Consider the following 16,918-nt stretch of genomic DNA (forward strand, 5'->3'; position numbering starts at 1 on the left):
GTGGGCGCATCCCCTTCCCCACACACACACACACACACTGCCCTCACCCCAGGCCTGGCAGCGTGACACACGCTGGGTGTTACTGGGCTGGGAAGGGGGACAGGGAGCCCAGTGGGGCCTCTGCTGGGCTGGGATTCAGCACACCTGGGTTCTATTCCTCCCTCTCCCCTGACCCGCTGCGTGCTCTGTGCCTCGGTTTCCCTGCATGCGCCGGCTGCTTTGGGTCAGGGCCTGGCTCTTGTTTTGCCTGGGCTGTGCCCACCGCACCGGGGGTGCTGACAGCTGCGAGGGTGGCGTTGCTTCCACCTGGCCTCGCCCCATCCTGCTGTTTGCCAAACACCCAGCCCTGGCGCCTGCCATGTGCTGCCAGGGCCGGAGGGCAGCCAGCCGGGGCTGGAGCCGCCGTCCAGCCGGGCTGGGGGTTCCTGTCCCTGTGCGGCTGCCCTCCGCCCAGCTTCCCCATAGCGTCGGGGGGGTGGGGATCTGTTAGGCCTGCACCCCCCTGCCTGGAATGCCTGCCAAGGGGGGGGTCTCTATACCAACTCCCCCTTTATGCAGTGGAGGCCCTAAAGCGGCCCCGACCACCTGGCCGCCGAGGGTCCGAAGCAGGCGGGGTAGAGCTAATGGCCGGGGGGGGGTCGGTGGCCAGGACCCCCTCGCCGCCCCCCCAGCTGCCAGCCCAATGCAATCAGCTCCAGCCCCCCCGCCCCATCCCCCTCCTCCCGCTATTCTCAGCCTGCATCCAGCCCCCCCCCCCCCCCCCGTTTCCATAGCGCCGCCGCAGCTCGCACCGAGCCCGCCCCCAGCGGAGGAACCGGGAGCAGGTCGCTCGCTTGCCCGCGCCGGGCCGGGTCCCCGCCATGCCCGCGACCATCGCCGCAGCCTCTCGGGGCCGAGACTGCTGCGCGGCCAGGTACGGACGGGCCGGGCACGGCTTCCCCCCCCCGCCGCCCGGCGAGGCTTTTTCTCGGGTGGGGGGGGGGCTGCAGAGATGGGGGGAGTGGAGGAGGGGCGGCCGGGCTGGGGGGGGCGGTGGAGGGGGGGCAGCCGCATGGCCCCGGCCGGCTGCTCCGGGGGCCCGTGCCAGGGATCGCGGCCTTGCCCAGATGCACAACAGCGGTTCCCCTGCGCTGCGGGCCATTGTGTGTGTGTGTGGGGGGGGAGGGTTGGCATGAAACAGACGTGGGCGTGGGGGGGGGGGTCTTCGGCTTCCTGCCTGTGGCTGCTGATTGTCCTGGGTGGAGCCCGTCACCTGTCCCGGCGGGGGGGGGGGGGGCTGCTCTGAATGCAGAGCTGGGGGGAGATGAAGGGGTCTGAGCGGCAGGGTGGGGGGAGGGGTGAAGGAGGGGGGGTCTCTGTCAGGTTTCCGGCTGTCAGATGCTCAGAACCGCCCTGGCTCTCCCCCCCACCCCTCCGGGCTCTTTGTCCTGTGGCTGGGATGCCTTGGCTGGCCCAGGTTCCCCCTCCACCCGCAGCCTGGTACCCAGCCGGGCCGTACACCCTCCCCCCACACCAGGCCTGTGTGGGTGAGATCAGAGTGTGCGGTTGCGGTGGCTGTACGAGGTGCGTGTCTATGTGAAAGGGCCTGTCTTGCACCCTTGACTCCCCCCCGGCCCCTGGTCCTGCCCTGGGCCCAGCCGCCCTTTTCTCTGCTTCTGGGAGCTCTCGGGCGCTGGAGCCGCTCCTGGCTCCGCTCTTGGCCGTGCCTGGCTTTCTGGACCCATGTGATGGCACCGCCCCGCAGGGACGCCTGCCGTGTCACGCCCGGTGGTGTCTCAGCCCAGCCAGCGCCGCGGGCACCCCTGCCTGACTATGGGCATCTCCTGTATATACCCCCGATCTCAACCTGGACTCTCCGCTGGGGCCTGATCCTGAGCCCCGTGTCGTCTGGCTCCGAACCCCGCCGCCTGGCCTCCCCCGGCCATCGCCGCCGGCTCCCACCGGCCCCGGCTCCGCCGGCAGGCGGCGTGGGACCCTTTATTTCTTTTGCCTCTTCTCAGCATGTGGCTGCAGCCGCGCAGCGTGTACCGTGTGTGGTAGAGACGGTGCGTCGCGTTCTGCCTCGCTTGGTGTCCAGGCGGGGCCCGAGCCCCATCTGAACTAGGAAGAAGCCTGTCTGGGGGGGGAGGGGAGGGTCACTCAGCCCCACTGACCTGGTGGGGTCTCAGCGCTGGGCGCTGTCTGGCCTGGTTCCCCCGGTGGGGGTGACACGTCCTGGGGGACCCGCCTCGCAGGGAGACCGTGCAGAGGATGGCGATCCTGACGGAGCCGTTTGGAGAGGGATCCTGCGCGTGGGGGGGGAGGGGGGGAGGGCACACTGCAGCCCGGGCCTGCCCCATCCTCCTCCAGGGGAGAATCAGCCTCAGGATGAGCCCCTCCCCCCCCGTGGGGCAGTCTATGTGGCCAGGCTGGCAGTGCTAGCTGGTCCCCCCACCCCCCAGCTCCCTCCAGGCTGCAGGGGCCCAGCTGGGCCCAGGAGCTCTGGCCTAAGGGGCTGGGAAAGCAACCCCCCTGCACCACCCATGGGGAAGGGGAGCCCTGTCTCTGGCCCATTTGCTTCCCCCCCCCACACACACTACATGGGGGGCAATGAGGGCTCAGCCACTGAATCGAGGAACTCCCCTCCCCCCAACACATCCAGCTGGTAGGGCCCAGTTTGCTACCGGAGCTGAGGGTGCTGGGCCAGCCCAGACTCCTTGGGGAAAGTGCCCCCTACTGAGCCCATAGGAGGATCCGGGCCCTGCAGTCAGCGGCGGGACCCGTGGGGCAGACGGGGCACTGGCTCTGAGCTGACGACAGGGCCGGGGCATTTGGCGCTGGGGGTCGGAGGGAGGGCGGGTCCTGCCTCGCGGGGGTGATCATAGGCAGTTGGTGTGGGGCAGGGCTGTGCCCTGGGCGCATTCTGGGCTGGAAGGCAGGGAGCTGGGCAGCAGAGGGGGGGTCCCTGGCAGGGTCCCGCAGAGCAGGCTGCGAGCTGGGAGCCAGGTCAGGCCTCAGTGGGTCTCTGCAGCTTGGAGGCCTCCGCCGGGACGCAGAGCCAGGCTTTGCTGCCGACCCCAGCGGCTGCGGACCGGGCGTGACGCCAGCCGCCGCGGGCTCTGGGAGTGAACAGCAACGGCTCCCCTGGCCCCCTGCACCCACTGGGACGCTGCCTCGCAGGGCAGCACCCACGACACACAGGACTCCCTGGTGCTGGAGACTCTGGGGCTCGGTTGATGCTTACGGACCAGGGGGCGGGGCCTGGGAAATGCACCCTGGCCGCTCAGCACCAGGTTGTTTGGATCCAGCTGGATGCAGCTGGTCGGTTTGTCAGCAGCCCCCGGTGGGACACAGTGCCTCCCGCAGACGCTGGTCGCTCACTGCAGGCCAGGAACGAAACCATACGCGCACCCCCCCATCCCATGCACAAATTGAGCAGGGCCTAGAGAGCCCTAACCTCTCAGTTCCTCATCCAGCTGCCTCCCCTGCCCGCCTCACATCCTCCAGGGATGCCTCCTGCCTGGCAGAGCAGGCTCTTAGAGGCTTGTTAGCACACAGGCCTGCGGAACTCCCTGCCACAGGATATTACTGAGGCCAAGAACAGGCATGGGGAAGAGAAATGGGCTGGGTGTTCTTGAGGCCAATAAGGATGTTCACAGCCTCACAGGGCAGGAGACCAAAGGAAACAAGGGCGTGAAGCGCCCTGCCTCAGGGCACCAGCAAAAGCCCTGAGCCCCCTGTCAGCAGGGAGAAAAATTCCTTCAGGGCAGGTTATCCAAAAACACCCACTGGGGGATGGGGAGAGTCATGGGTGTCCCTCTGCAGACTGGCCTGGATCCCTGCTCTTGGGGGGTGCCTGCCCCTTAAATGCAGCCAAAGGGGGCGGGGGGTTCTTAGCATTCACACCCCTCCCATCCACAGCCCCCTTGCTAAGGCTGGTCAGGAATTTTCAGAGGAAGCAGAGTTTCCAGTTTCCACTGCCCAGGGAAGCCAGCTGGCCCGGGGAGTCTGAAAGTCCCAGTAGGCCTGGCAGGACTGCCCCCAGGAGCAGGGTCTCCCCTGCTGTGGACTGAAACTGACAGAGTTCCTGTCTGTTTCAGGGCTGCTGCTAAACTGTCCATTTCAGTCAGGGGCTGCCAGGCCCCAGGGGGGAGCAAATGGTGTCAGGGGAGCGCCCCGGGCGGGGGCGTTTCCCATCCAAATGGGAACCAAACCAACTGTTGACATTTCCCCTGACCCAGAAATCCCCAGTTCCAGCCGGGCCTGCCCCCGACCTGCAGCGAGTCCGGCCCAGGAATTCGGGCCCTGCCCTGTCCTGGCTGCAGGCCTCTGAGCCTAGCGAGGGATCCAGCATAACCTGGGAGCAGCACCGCTGGTAAGATGGGCCTCAGCGTGCCCCCACGGGCCAGGTCTGCGACCCCTTGTGACCCCCTCGCCCCCCCCTATGCTTTAAACACTGCCTGCCCTTCCGCCCAGCCCAGGGGGGCCTGAGGAGGGGGGTGATCAGTGGGGGGACAGGCTGACAGACCCGGCTGGGCGCCGTGTCCTGTAAGCAGAACCCCCATGCGGGAGTGGGGGGGGGGCACAGCAAGCAGGGGCATGGAGAGTGGGGTGGGGGGTGAGGGCAGGACAGGGCCCAGCCCCACCTGTCTCCAGCTGTTGGGGGCCGCAGGCGGGGGGAGCCATGAATCACCGGGAGGGGGGGGGGAGAGCTGGAGATGACAGGCGGGGGGATGATGCTCCCTGGGGGGGGGGGAGCCCTGAACCGTGGCGGGGGGGGGACGACGCCAGCCGGGGCCGATCAGCTGCCGCGAATCGGGCGGGGTGGAGGGGGGGGGGGGACAGCCCCTGCAGCGTCGTAACCCGAAAACCCCCTTCTTCCCCCCTTCCCCCCCCCCCCGGCCTTTGTAGTTCCTGGTTCGCGGCTCCGCTGAACTCCGCACGCCGGGGCGTTTCCTGCTGCATCGTCCATGGGCTCCCCAGGTAGGTGCCTCCCCCCGGCTCCGGCCTGGAACCCCCCCCGCGGTGCGCCCCCCCCCCGTCTGCCGTTCGGCCCCCCCGCGGTGCGCCCCCCCCCCCGGTGCGGCATCCGGCCCGGCCCCCCCGGTGCAGGAGTAGGGTACATGTCCCCCCTGGTACGACCCCCCCAGCTCCACCCCCGCCCCCCCGTATAGGTCTCCGCCCCCCCCCCCGCCGGCTCTCGGGAGGGAGGGACGCATCCAGCCAGGTGTGGGGCGGAGGGGGGCTGTTCGCTCCCTGCTGTGGGGCCGGCCTCGGTGGGGTGAGCTTGGGTTACACCCGCTGGGTCCTTGGTCCTGTGGGGGGGGGGACAGGTCTGGGAGCCAGGACTCCTGGGTTCTGTCCCCGTCTCAGTGGGGGAGGGGGATGGGGATCTAGGGGATAGAGCGGTGGGGGGCGGGGCTGGCTCTGGTCTGTGCAGCTCCCCCCTCTGCAGTCAGGCTCCCCAAGCTCAGCCCCACTTTGGGGCTCCCCCTAGTCCTGCCCTAGGGGTTCCTCTCCTGCTCCCCTCCCCCCATGTCTGGTCAGGCCCCTGGGGGGCTCCTCCAGACACCCTGGCTCCGTGACCATCGGCAGCGGCTCCCCATTTTAGCAGTAAACTGGGGCTAAAGCTTCTTGGGGGCCCCCCGCCGTGCTCCTGCCCCCCCAGAGTGAGGGGTGGCGGGAACCCAGCTGAGGTTGTGGGGGAGGGGAGAGAGGCCTCTTGTCTTGTGCCCACCTGGGGGGAGGGGGGATCTGAGGTGCCCCCTTTGATCTAGGCCTGCAGAGAACCCTGTTCCATGGGGCAGAGGGACCCCGCCCCCTTGCTGGTGCCATAGCCCTGGGGTAAATGAGGGGGGTGTTATTCCCAGGCACTTACTGGGATGGGGGAATTGGGCAAGGCACGATTTGGGATCAGGGGAGGGGGGTCTCCCCAAATGGGGCTCAGGAGCTATCTGCTCCTTGTGTCTGGGGCTGAGGCTCAGTTTGTGGGGCTCCATCCCGCGGTCCCCCATCCTCTCTGCGCTCCCGTCTTCTGGGCCTGGCCCCTGTGTCTGCTACAGCAGCCTGAGGGCTGCTCCGACTTCGGCTCCACTCCCCTGGGCCCTGGAGAGCCTCTGGCCACGCCCCTGATCTGCAGCCTATGTGGGGGTGCAGGGCCTGACACTTAACGGGGGGCAGAGATCTGTGTCTTAGGGTCCCATCAGACCCCCCCTCCTACAGACAGCCCAGCCCCCCAGCTCCAGTCCCTCCCCCAGGAGCACTTCCCACGCCAGGGATTTCCCGTTAATTTCACGAGGAAAGGCTGGGGCTGGGGAGGATAAAGTGAGATTTTTGCAGCAATTGTGGGGGGCCCCCCCACTTTTAACCTCCTCCCCCACAGCATTCCTTCCCCTAGCCTGGGTTTTATTTTGATTGCCATGATGGTGATTAGATTGTCTCGTACCCACGTGGGATTTTCATGCTTCGTGACCGATCAGCCATGGGAGGGGAGGGGCAGGGTCAGTCGAACTCGGGGGCAGGGGTTGTTTGCCGTGGGGCAGCCCATGGGGTACAACCTATCTGCCACCCCCCAAGATGGATGGGAGCTTATTCACCCCAAGGCACAAAGCGATGGGGGAATAAACCCCGGGAGAGTCACCTGCCTGCCCCCAGGAGCGTGGGACCCGGGGGTAGAGATTTAAAAGCCAGAGGTGACGGTGCTGAAGCCCCCGCAGAACACGGGCCGGGGAGGGAAATCCACCCCCCTTGAATGCTTCCTGGAGCTGAAGATTCAAATCGCAGCTGGACCTGGGGCAGTTGGCTGGCTGTGGAAGGGGGGGGTGGGGCCGTCTGTGTGTCTGTCTGTCTGTCTGTCTGTCTGTCTCTAGCCCACCCAGGAGGCGATGCCGGTGGCTTTGATGACTGTTCTTTTCTCTTCAGTGTCATTTGTTTTATCCAGGATGGCAGCGTGCGGGGGTGCCTCTAAAAATAAGCTCACGGTCTCTAAGCACGTCTGGGACTATCTGACCAAGGAGGCTCCCTCCAAGCTGGTCAGGCTGAAGGAGGAGACCAAGGTGAGCATCTTGATCGACGGCGAGACCTCGGAGATCTACGTGCTGCAGCTCTGCACGCCGGCCCCCGGGGCCAGCAACGGCCTCTACCTGGCCCGCAAAGCCCTCAAGTCCCTGCTGAAGGAGACGGAGAAGGAGCTGAAGAAATCGCAGCGGCAGAGCGAGGCGGCGGGGTGCATGGCCCTGCTGGACAAGAGCGGGGCCGAGCTGCACCACCGTGGGGCCGGCCTGCTCTCCCGGGGGCAGCAGAGCTCCGGGGCCAGGGCGGGGGGCGGAGGAGGCGGGGGGCTGGGGGCGGCGGGGGGCTGCTCGCGGGAGGAGGAGCAGGAGAGCCAGTGCCCCATCTGCCTGGGGGAGATCCAGAACGTAAAGACTCTGGAGAAGTGCAAGCACTCCTTCTGCGAGGACTGCATCACGCGGGCGCTGCAGGTCAAGAAGGCCTGCCCCATGTGCGGGCGCTTCTACGGGCAGCTGGTGGGCAACCAGCCCGAGAACGGGCGCATGCTCGTCTCCAAGGACTCAAGCCTGCTGCTCCCCGGCTACGAGAAATACGGCACCATCATCATCCAGTACGTCTTCCCGCCCGGCATCCAGGGGGTAAGTTCTGCCCTCCCGCCCCCTCTGCCCCCAGCCCTGCCGGTGCCCTCCCCTCTTGGGTCGCAGGGTAAATCTGGGGAAATCTAGTTCCTCCCACATCCGTCCAATCCCTGCCTTCACTGGGGCTCCGCCCCACGGCGCCCTGCCTGGGGGCACGGCAGAGCCTTGGGCACGGCCCTAAGCGGGCAATGCCGCCTGCCCGCGTGGCAGCGACACGGGGATGCCAGCCCTCCCTGGCCCAGCATAGCCCTGTGACTCGGAGGGAGTCAGGTGACCAGGGGTCATTGCCCCCCTTCTCCCAACAAGCGACCCCTTGCTGGGGGCACCATGCCCCCTGAGCCTGAGGTGGGTGTGGGGCCACCAGCCTTAGGGGTTGTGCCTGGGACGCAGGGACCTTGCAAGGCGAGAGAAGACGCAGCCCCCTGCCAGAGCACCCCCGGGGGCTGCCCGCCGGGAGCAGGGGCTGCCCGTGGCAGGAGGAGACTGGCCCGTGGCAGCCTTACCCCTTCCTGGTAGCGGCACCTGTGCCGAGCTCCTCCCCGGCCTCTGATGGTCTCTCCCCCCCGCCCCCCTTTGCAGGCGGAGCATCCCAACCCTGGCGTGCGGTACCCGGGCACCACGCGGGTGGCCTACCTGCCCGACTGCCCGGAGGGTAACAAGGTGCTGGCCCTGTTCCGGAAAGCCTTCGACCAGCGCCTGACCTTCACCATCGGCACCTCCATGACCACGGGCAGAGCCAACGTCATCACGTGGAACGACATTCACCACAAAACCAACTGCAGCGGGGGACCCCAGCTGTAGGCAGCCGCGGCCCAAGGGGTTCAGGGGCTGGGAACTGGGGGGGGCGGGGCTGGGGCGCCCGAGCTAAAGAGAGCAGGGCCCGACTGGCCCTGGAAACCCAGGGGGGGCTCAGCAGGGGGCGCCCTGCCCCTCGCACTCAGCGCCGAGCCGCTTGTGGCCCCCCCTTTCTGCAGGAATTGGGGCACAAAGCACCCCACTCCCGGGCCGAATGCCCTCCGGACCCTGGCGGCGCCGGGGTGGCCGAGCTGGGGGACAGGTCGGATGCGGGGGAGCGGTCCCGGTGGGGGTGGGGCTGAGCGTGGCTAACGTCTCCCCTGTGTGTCTCCTAGATTCGGGTACCCTGACCCCACGTACCTCGCCAGGGTGCAGGAGGAGCTTCGAGCCAAAGGCCTCGCCGAGGATTAACCCTTTCTCTGCTGCGGGGCGGCAGGACGGCCCCACGGTGTCGCCCGTCCAGCTGGGCCCGGGGCGGCCATGCGTCCCTCGAGGCAAGATGCTTCGGCCAGGAGCCCCGCACTGTCCGTGCCAGAGCCTCTCCCCGCTGGCAGTGCTGCTTGGGGGGGAGGGGGTGACCGAGGATGGCGGCGTGTGGGGGGGGCAGAGTGAGATCAAGTGTGTGGTGTGTGCGAGTGAGAGAGCAGGAGTCGTGTGTGCAGGGGGTGAGGGTGGTGCGCGGGCGGGCGGGAGCCGGGGTTGTGTGTGCGCTGTGTGGGTGAGATCAGAGTGTGCGGTTGCGGTGGCTGTACGAGGTGCGTGTCTATGTAAAAGGGCCTGTCTTGCACCCTTGACTCCCCCCCGGCCCCTAGTCCTGCCCTGGGCCCAGCCGCCCTTTTCTCTGCTTCTGGGAGCTCTCGGGCGCTGGAGCCGCTCCTGGCTCCGCTCTTGGCCGTGCCTGGCTTTCTGGACCCATGTGATGGCACCGCCCCGCAGGGACGCCTGCCGTGTCACCCCCGGTGGTGTCTCAGCCCAGCCAGCGCCGCGGGCACCCCCTGCCTGACCATGGGCAAAGGCTCCTGCCGGGACCCGCATCTCCTGTATATACCCCCGATCTCAACCTGGACTCTCCGCTGGGGCCTGATCCTGAGCCCCGTGCCGCCGTCTGGCTCCGAACCCCGCCGCCTGGCCTCCCCCGGCCATCGCCGCCGGCTCCCACCTGCCCCGGCTCCGCCGGCAGGCGGCGTGGGACCCTTTATTTCTTTTGCCTCTTCTCAGCATGTGGCTGCAGCCGCGCAGCGTGTACCGTGTGTGGTAGAGACGGTGCGTCGCGTTCTGTCAGCAGACTCCGCTCTCCGTCCTGTGTTAGCCTCCCCCAGTGCCCCAGCCGAGCCGCCGCTCCGGCAGACGGGCTCGGTGCCGCTCCACATGGGGCTTTGCCGTTTAAAAACGAGGGGAAACCGAGTCGCTTGGCCCCCGACCCGTCTGTCCTGGATTCTGTAGCTTTGGTTGAATAAAGGTATGCAACACAGCCGCAGCCTCCCTTTCCAAGCCTGGCGGGGGTGGGGGGGAGCAGGGACTGCTGGGGGAGGGTCTCTGCTGGAAGCAGAGCTGCAGTTACTGGGGTTAAGGTCTCCCAAGGCTGCCCGGTGCTGGCATTTTAGTAGTCGCAGGGCTATTATTTATGTGTATTACGGTAGCGCATGGGAGCCCCACTTCTGGACCCCATTGTGCTAGGTGCTGTACATTATTAGGTGCATTACGGTAGCACTAGGAGCTCCCAGCACAGCCCAGCACCCGTTGTCATTGGTGCTGTACAGTATTAGGTGCATTACGGTAGTAGTAGGAGCCCCCCTGGCATGGCCCAGCACCCCTTGCGCTAGGTGCTTACGATATTAGGTGCATTACGGTAGCACTGGGAGCCCCTTGCACCTGTTGCGCTAGGCGCTGTACATTATTAGGCGCATTACGGTAGCACTAGGAGCTCCTGGCAACCGTTGCGCTAGGCGCTGTACAAACAGAACAAATAGGCAGGCTGTGCCCCAAGAGCTTCCAGTCTCAGTACCAGACTAGAGACCCCGGATGGGCACAGCCAGGGCAGTGCCAGGAACCACAGGTGGCGCCGGGCCTTGCAATGGGCTCTGCACACCAGCGGCCTCAGGCCTGCCCCCCTCCCTTCTCTGGGGCCCCTTCTTGCCCTCACCTGTCCTGGGGAGGGATTTTGTCTTTCTCCCCTGGTCCTAGCCCGGACTCTGGGTCCCAGCCGCTGCCCGAGGGTCCCTCTGCGCCCTTCCTTCAGGACCATGCCCTGTGCTGACGCTGGCCAGTCAGAGAGAGGAGTTTAACACCCCCCCACACCCCTCTCCTTGTCCGTGCTGCATGAGGGCTTGTCCACGTGGGAAAGGTCACCGGGGTGAGGGCAGGGCAGGGCAGGCACGGCCGGGGCAGCAGCCGGACCTGAGTCGCTCCCCAGGTTACTTTCCCAGGAAGACACGGGCCCTGAATTGAGCCTTTGCTATTCTCTTCCCAAGCCCAGATCCCCCCCACGCTGGAAAGTCCAACCCAGAGCCTCCGGTCCCACCGGTCTGGGCCGTCCCCAAGGCCGGGCTGGAGCCAGGCTGCTCACGCTGGCGTTGGAACTTCCTGAGCCGGCAGGTGGGGGGAAATATCCATTCCCGGTGGCCCCCCTCTGTTTATCGCACGGGTGCCAGGACCAAGGCCCCATTGTGCCAGGTCCTGCACAGACACAGTCCCTGCTGCCAAGAACTCACGGGCGGGGAGGGGAAACTGAGGCTGGCTTGGGCCGTGGCTGTAGCGCTGTAGTGTAGATGGGGCCTATGGCCGGCTCACGGCTCTAAAGACGCCCTTGGGGGTGACTGTCAAGAAGAAGTGGAGCTGCCCCAGGGGTTGTTACCCCCCATGATGGCGGGAGAAAGGGAAGCAGCAGGAGGGGTTGCAACTAGGACACAGCCGGGGGTAGAACCCCGAAGTCCTGGCTCCCAGCCTCCTCCCCCCGCCTTAAACCCACCGGACCCTGCTCCCCGCCTGGAGCTGGGAGCAGAACCCAGGAGTTGCTCTAACTATCCCACCCCACTTCCTCATTGGGACAGGCATTTCCCAGATATCAGCTGGGGCTGGGCGCCTCCCCTTTGCTCAGGAGTTGGACCAGCTCCTTCCCCCGCAGGATGGCCAGATGTGGTGACGGTGCATCTGTCTCCTCCCCCACAGTGCCTGCAATGAGCTCCCCCTCCCCCCCATCTCAGCGCCCCGCTGGACACCCGGAGCCAGCCAGCTGGGGTGGACGGGGCCCAATGGGGAACGGCCAAGTATGGGAAGCTGGCGGAGGTGCCCCTGGGCAAGGAAGGGGCTAAATATAGGCTGCAGGCCCGGGGGGGCTCGGAGTGGTTCCTCCCCGCCTTACCTCAAGGGCGGGCTCTGCTCCAAACTCCAGCCAGGCCCCTGAGAACAGCGGGCACAGAGCAAACTTCAGCTTCCCCTAGTGGTTAGAGCGGGAGGGGGCTGGGAGGAAGCCTGGACTCCTGGGTTCTGTCCCCAGCTCTGGCCCTGAGCTGCTGCGTGCCTTTTGCCCGGTCACACCCCAGCTCTGTGCCTCAGTTTCCCCACTGGGATAACACGACGGTGCTGGGGCTTCATTCATGTCTGGGAAATCCCCTGGGTTGGACACGCTCCCCCTCCCAACAGCTGCACGGCCCCGGCCCCTTGGACGGCACCCCAGATGTCTGGGCTCTCCCCGCCAGCCCCCAGCTGACTGCAGCTGCAACGGACACCCCGAGGCTGGTCTCCCTGGACAGCTCGGCGGGATCCTGGCGCCACCCACTGAAGAGCCAGGTGCCTGCTGTCCCTGGACATGTTCTTCCCTTAACACACGGCTGTGGAGGGGGCCCCGCCCTGCCAGGCCCTGGGATTTCTGAATCTAGAGATGCCATGGGGGCATCCCCTCCCACAGCCCTGCCCGAGCCCAGGCCAGGCACCAGCGTGAGCCCAGCATTTAGGGCACTGGTGTGAAAAACAGCCGCAGCGGGTGGGCCACACTGGAGCAGGGCAGCTGACGCCACCAGCCCCTGGTCACAGCCAGGCGTGGGGGGCGAGGGGGGGCAGATTCCCCACTGCGTGCTGATCCGTGCCCCATGCCCTGACACGGGGTGGGGGAGGGCACTTTCTGCTTCCCCTCCCTCCCCCAAATCAGTCGGCGAGCTCTGGGACCCCCTGTCCCCCCTGATTCCCGCCCCAGGGAGTGCGGATGGGGGGCAGCCAGGAGCCCGGTTCCCCTCGCTCCCAGGCCCTTTCTCCAACCCCCCCCTCCCCACTGCCTGCCCCGCCCGTGGAGCTCCGTGGCGGGGCACAGGCAGGGGATGCCGGTTTGGGATTCGGCTGGGTGCTCCAGAGCGGGACAGCCCCTGCATGGCTGGGCCCCGCCCCGCCCCCATGCCCTGCTACCCAGTCGTCCCCTGCCACCCACACCGGCCCTCCCCATCGCCCCCCTGGGGATCCCACCCCAGCCCCCAGGAGGCAAAGATCTCAGCAAAGGGACCAAAGCGCTGCTGAGGTTGGGGGGGGGGGGGTCTGTCTGCCAGTCCAGCCGTCCCCCGGGAGGGGGCAGCGGGGTGAGGTTGGCAGGGCCCCGTGGCAGAGGCGCCGGTGCTATAAATACATTGGCGGTGGTTATAAAAAGCTTTCTGCGTGCGGGTCGCTGCCCGTGAGCTGGGCGCCGATTGGCCGAGGGGGCCGGCGACCATCTCACACCCACGCACCATGGCCCAGAGGCCTGGCTGGGCTCGGCAGGGTCCGGCCTAGTTACTCCTTGGCCGGGAGGCTGCAAAGGAACACACAAGGCCCTGCAGAACCGGGGGGGCTAAATCCCAGCTCAGTCTGCTCCGTTCTGCATCCCTGTGCCTGTGGCCTGGACGCTCCAGGTTTCCTGCCCTCGCCTGTTACTGTGGCGGCTGTTCCGCCCCAGAGGTGGCTGCATTTTTCCAGCACTTTCCTTCCCCTCTGGGCGTGGCTGAGCCAGGGGAGGGATCCGACCCCAGCAGGCAGAGACAGCCTCACTCGTGCACACCTAGCTTGACACCAGGGCAAGGGTGTGGGTCGGTTCACCCCCCCTCCCTCCCCCGGCTGGTGCAGCGCACGCCACCCGCTCTGCTCCACTGGAGCGCAGTAAATTATTCATGCTGCGCTGCAGTTCCCCGGCTTTGGCCTGGCTGGGAGGCTGCAGGCTCAGGCCTCCTGCGGCCCAGGAAGGATCCGGCCAGGGGCTGCGCTGCAGCGAGCTGGGAGACGCAGCCCAGGTGGGTTTGACGTGCCTGGGTCCCGCTCCGGGGTCCAGTGCTCTCACCAAGGGCCCTGTGCAGGGGACGACGTTGTGGGCCGTGGCTGACACCCCCCACCCCATGGCAGAGGGAGGAATCCAGACAAACAACCCTACACTAACAACCCAGCATGTGCAGCTCCATGTCTCCTGAGCAACCCTACAATAACAAACCAGGCATGGCGGGTGGGGCAGTGGCTCAGGGTTCCCGCCAGGGGCCTGTTTTGGAGCCAGGTTGGGGGGAGGGGTTGCCCCGGGTGGGGGGTCAAGGGCTATTGGGTTTGACAGCAGCAAACTGTGGGGGGGGGGGGGGAGGAAAGGGGGCTGGCATGACTGAGAGGGACAGAGCAGAGGACTCCAAAGGGGGGGGTGGGGGAGGGAGTGTGCACGTGGGGCCTGCGTGGCCGGGGAGGGGGGGGGAGGCAGGGGGAGGGGGAGGGGCTGTGGCTGCGCCGGGCTCCAAAAATGTGTTTTGACTTTGGAAAGTGGGAGAGAAACGGCAGGAAACGAACATCCCAGGGGAGTCCCCGACCGTAATTACCGGGCTATAGGGGGCAGTGGGGTGGCCCTGGCTGGGGGGGAGTCCCCGACCGTAATTACCGGGCTATAGGGGGCAGCGGGGTGGCCCTGGCTGGGGGTGGAGTCCCCGACCGTAATTACCGGGCTATAGGGGGCAGTGAGGTGGCCCTGAGTGTGGGGGAACCCCTCCTACCATAATTACAGGCTATGGGGGCAACAGGGAACCAAGTGGGTCCCTCTGCCCTGCAGCTGTGCCAGGGAATGTCTCTCTGGACCCTACAGTCTGAGCATCTCCCTGCTCCCTCCCCCCCCCCCCGCACCACTCCCTGCCCCACGGCGCTGGCTCCTCGTCTTGGGAAGGGACTTGGGCCTGGCACCAGCACCCCATTTCCTACGTGCCTCCCCTGCTCCATCCCCGCCAGAGCCCAGACCACCAGCGGGGCCGAGTCTGCTACTCCCCTGTGGGGGGACGCCAGCCGGGGGAGATCCTCCAGACGCTTCTCCCGGCCCCGGGGCTGGGCTGAGCCAGGTCTCACCTGGGACTAACCTGCCCCGGGCTGGGCCACCCTGTGGCCCTTGGCCTTCACCCGCCCCGCCCTGGAGCAGGGTTGCCCACTGGGCTGGGCTGAGCCCCGGCCTGGTGCTTCGTAGCCCCGGCTCCTCTGGGCCTGCCCTGTCAGCTACGAAAGTACCCAAAGTTGCTAGCCCCCCCGGCCCCTCTTTCCTTCCAAATTACGCCCTGCCACCAGGCTCCCCCAGACCGGTGCCCTGGGGCCCCCCTTGCCCCGGCAGCTTCCAGCCGCCCCACCCAGCGCTTTCCCCGGGGCCCAGCGAGGCAGGCGGCGGGAGATATAGGGTGGCAGCTTGTAGCACAGAAGTTATGGTAGCCGGGGTGGAGCGGGGGGCCGGGGCGGGGGCCTCGGCGTGGAGCCACGCAGGATCCGACCGACCGCGCTGTTTGCAAGGCCCGGCCACGCTCGGCTGCCACCCGGGCGGGGTGCCCGCGGCCACGCCCGGCGCTCATGCTGCCCCCAGACGCCTCCAGCCCCGCGCCGGAGCGGGGAGCCACCGGGGGCAGCGCGCTGTGAGTGGGACCCCCGGCCCCATGCCATGAAGGCCCCTCAGCGGGCAGGGGGGCGCACGGACCAGATGCTGGGGGCCATGGCCGATATTCTGACCTCTATGGCCCTTCCCAGCCAGCAGTGGGTAAGAGCCTGGGACGGAGGGGTGGGGGGGGGCAGCTTCTGGGGGCCGTTGGAGCCCCATGGCACCTCCGGGGAGCATGTGGGGCTGGTGCAGGAGATCCGGAGCCCTCTGGGTCCTTGGGGCACTCACCAGGCAGGGGGCATTGGGCCAGCTGGACGGAGTCCCTGTGGGGCAATCTGGGGGTCTGTGCTGGGGTGACTGGAGGGGTCCATAGGGGGCGATCGGGGGGTCTCTGCAGGCGTGGTGGAGGCAGGGTGGTGCTGGTGGGGCCATGCAGAAGGAATTGGGCCGGCCCTGGAGGGCTTGCTGTGGGGTCTCTGCTGGGGTCTCTGCGGGGACCGGGCCCCCCAGTGCTGGCACATGCAACTGCAGCTTTTGGGGCTTGATGTTGCCCCTCCCCGGCTCACGGGGTGTTTCCCGGCTGTTGGGCAGAAGGTCTCGCCAGCCTGCCCTCCCCCCACCCGCCAGCCTCCCCTCCCCCCAGGGGCGGCTGCCAGGAGTCCCCATTCCTGGGGGAGGGGGGGTGAGATTAGTTAGAACACAGCTTGGAGGGGGAGACTGGGACCCCTCCCCCCAGCAAACGGGCTCCCTGGTGTGGGGGAGGCGCCATCCCTGGGATGGGGGGGGTGTAAATACCCCTCCCTGCAGATCCTTCCGGCTGAGGCACTGCAGACAGGCCAGTTTGTTACTGTAGGGTCTCTTGGCGGGTTTGTTATTGTAGGGTCTCTTGGTGGGTTTGTTATTGTAGGGTTGCTCGTGTACCGTGGCAGGCGCTCCAGTAGCTGGTGTGTTAGCAGCATTTTTGAGTAACTCATGAAGAATCTCAAGCCAAGATTACCCCCCCATCACCGACCCCCTGCTCTGACTCCTGGCCTGTCCCCCCCAGAGCGGTAGGCCCGGGGCCGTGCAGGCGGGCGGCTGCAGTGCAGGGAATCTCATCAGACAGGAGAGCTCTGCCCCGAGGAGCTCCCAGCCTGGCCTGCCCCACAGCCCCTGCCCCCCGTTCTGCTGGCAACTCCTCCCCCCATGGCAGCAGCTCACCAGCCCCCTGCCCTGCTCGGGGGGGGGGGAGGGGATGGGGTTCTGGAAGATTCTTCCAAAGGCTTTTTGCCTTTAAGAACACCAGGAGTCCCATCACAAAGGAACAACCCTACAACAACAAACAAGCCAGGAGACCCTACAATAACAAACCGGAGCATGACACCCAGCGCTTACAGAGACCCTGCACTAACAAACCAGCCAGGAGACCCTACAATAACAAACTGGAGCATGACACCCAGCGCTTACAGAGACCCTACAACAACAAACCAGCCAGGAGACCCTACAATAACAAGCCCTGGCGCGGTGGCAGCGTGGCTGCAAACAAGCGCCTCTCAGCATCCTGGGGGTCAGAGCGGGGACCCCTCCCTGGGCTGGACCCAGCTTGGGGCGTCTCTGAGCAGGAAGCGCTCCCAGGTGGGGGGGAAGGTGAGAAGTGACAGTGGCTGACCCCCCCTTCCCC

The 16,918-nt window shown here is 66.9% G+C and overlaps 2 protein-coding genes across 3 annotated transcripts in view; both read left to right on the forward strand.

Moving 5' to 3' along the window:
* Nucleotides 1-4,221: 4,221 nt before the first annotated feature.
* DTX3 (deltex E3 ubiquitin ligase 3) lies at nucleotides 4,222-9,894 on the forward strand. 2 transcript variants are annotated; one of them, XM_067529810.1, is made up of 5 exons: nucleotides 4,222-4,354; nucleotides 4,891-4,962; nucleotides 6,901-7,628; nucleotides 8,208-8,425; nucleotides 8,759-9,894. In XM_067529810.1, the coding sequence occupies exons 2-5, from the start codon at nucleotides 4,950-4,952 to the stop codon at nucleotides 8,832-8,834; spliced, it is 1,035 nt and encodes a 344-aa protein (XP_067385911.1). In that variant the 5' UTR covers nucleotides 4,222-4,354; nucleotides 4,891-4,949; the 3' UTR covers nucleotides 8,835-9,894. The 2 variants fall into 2 exon arrangements, with proteins under 2 accessions (XP_067385911.1, XP_067385910.1); XM_067529809.1 differs by lacking the exons at nucleotides 4,222-4,354; nucleotides 4,891-4,962 and having other exon boundaries at nucleotides 6,864-7,628.
* A 5,272-nt stretch (nucleotides 9,895-15,166) lies between these two features.
* The window catches only part of ARHGEF25 (Rho guanine nucleotide exchange factor 25), a 45,942-nt gene continuing 44,190 nt past the window's right edge, over nucleotides 15,167-16,918 (forward strand). Inside the window, exon 1 of the mRNA XM_067529573.1 lies at nucleotides 15,167-15,417. Within this exon, the coding sequence (XP_067385674.1) occupies nucleotides 15,322-15,417 (96 nt within the window). The 5' untranslated portion in view covers nucleotides 15,167-15,321. The remainder of the gene's footprint in view (nucleotides 15,418-16,918) is intronic.

Source organism: Emydura macquarii, unplaced genomic scaffold (genome assembly GCF_026122565.2).
Source record: "Emydura macquarii macquarii isolate MOO-44397 ecotype Brisbane River unplaced genomic scaffold, CSIRO-AGI_Emac_v2 contig_2994, whole genome shotgun sequence".
NCBI lineage: Eukaryota > Metazoa > Chordata > Testudines > Chelidae > Emydura > Emydura macquarii.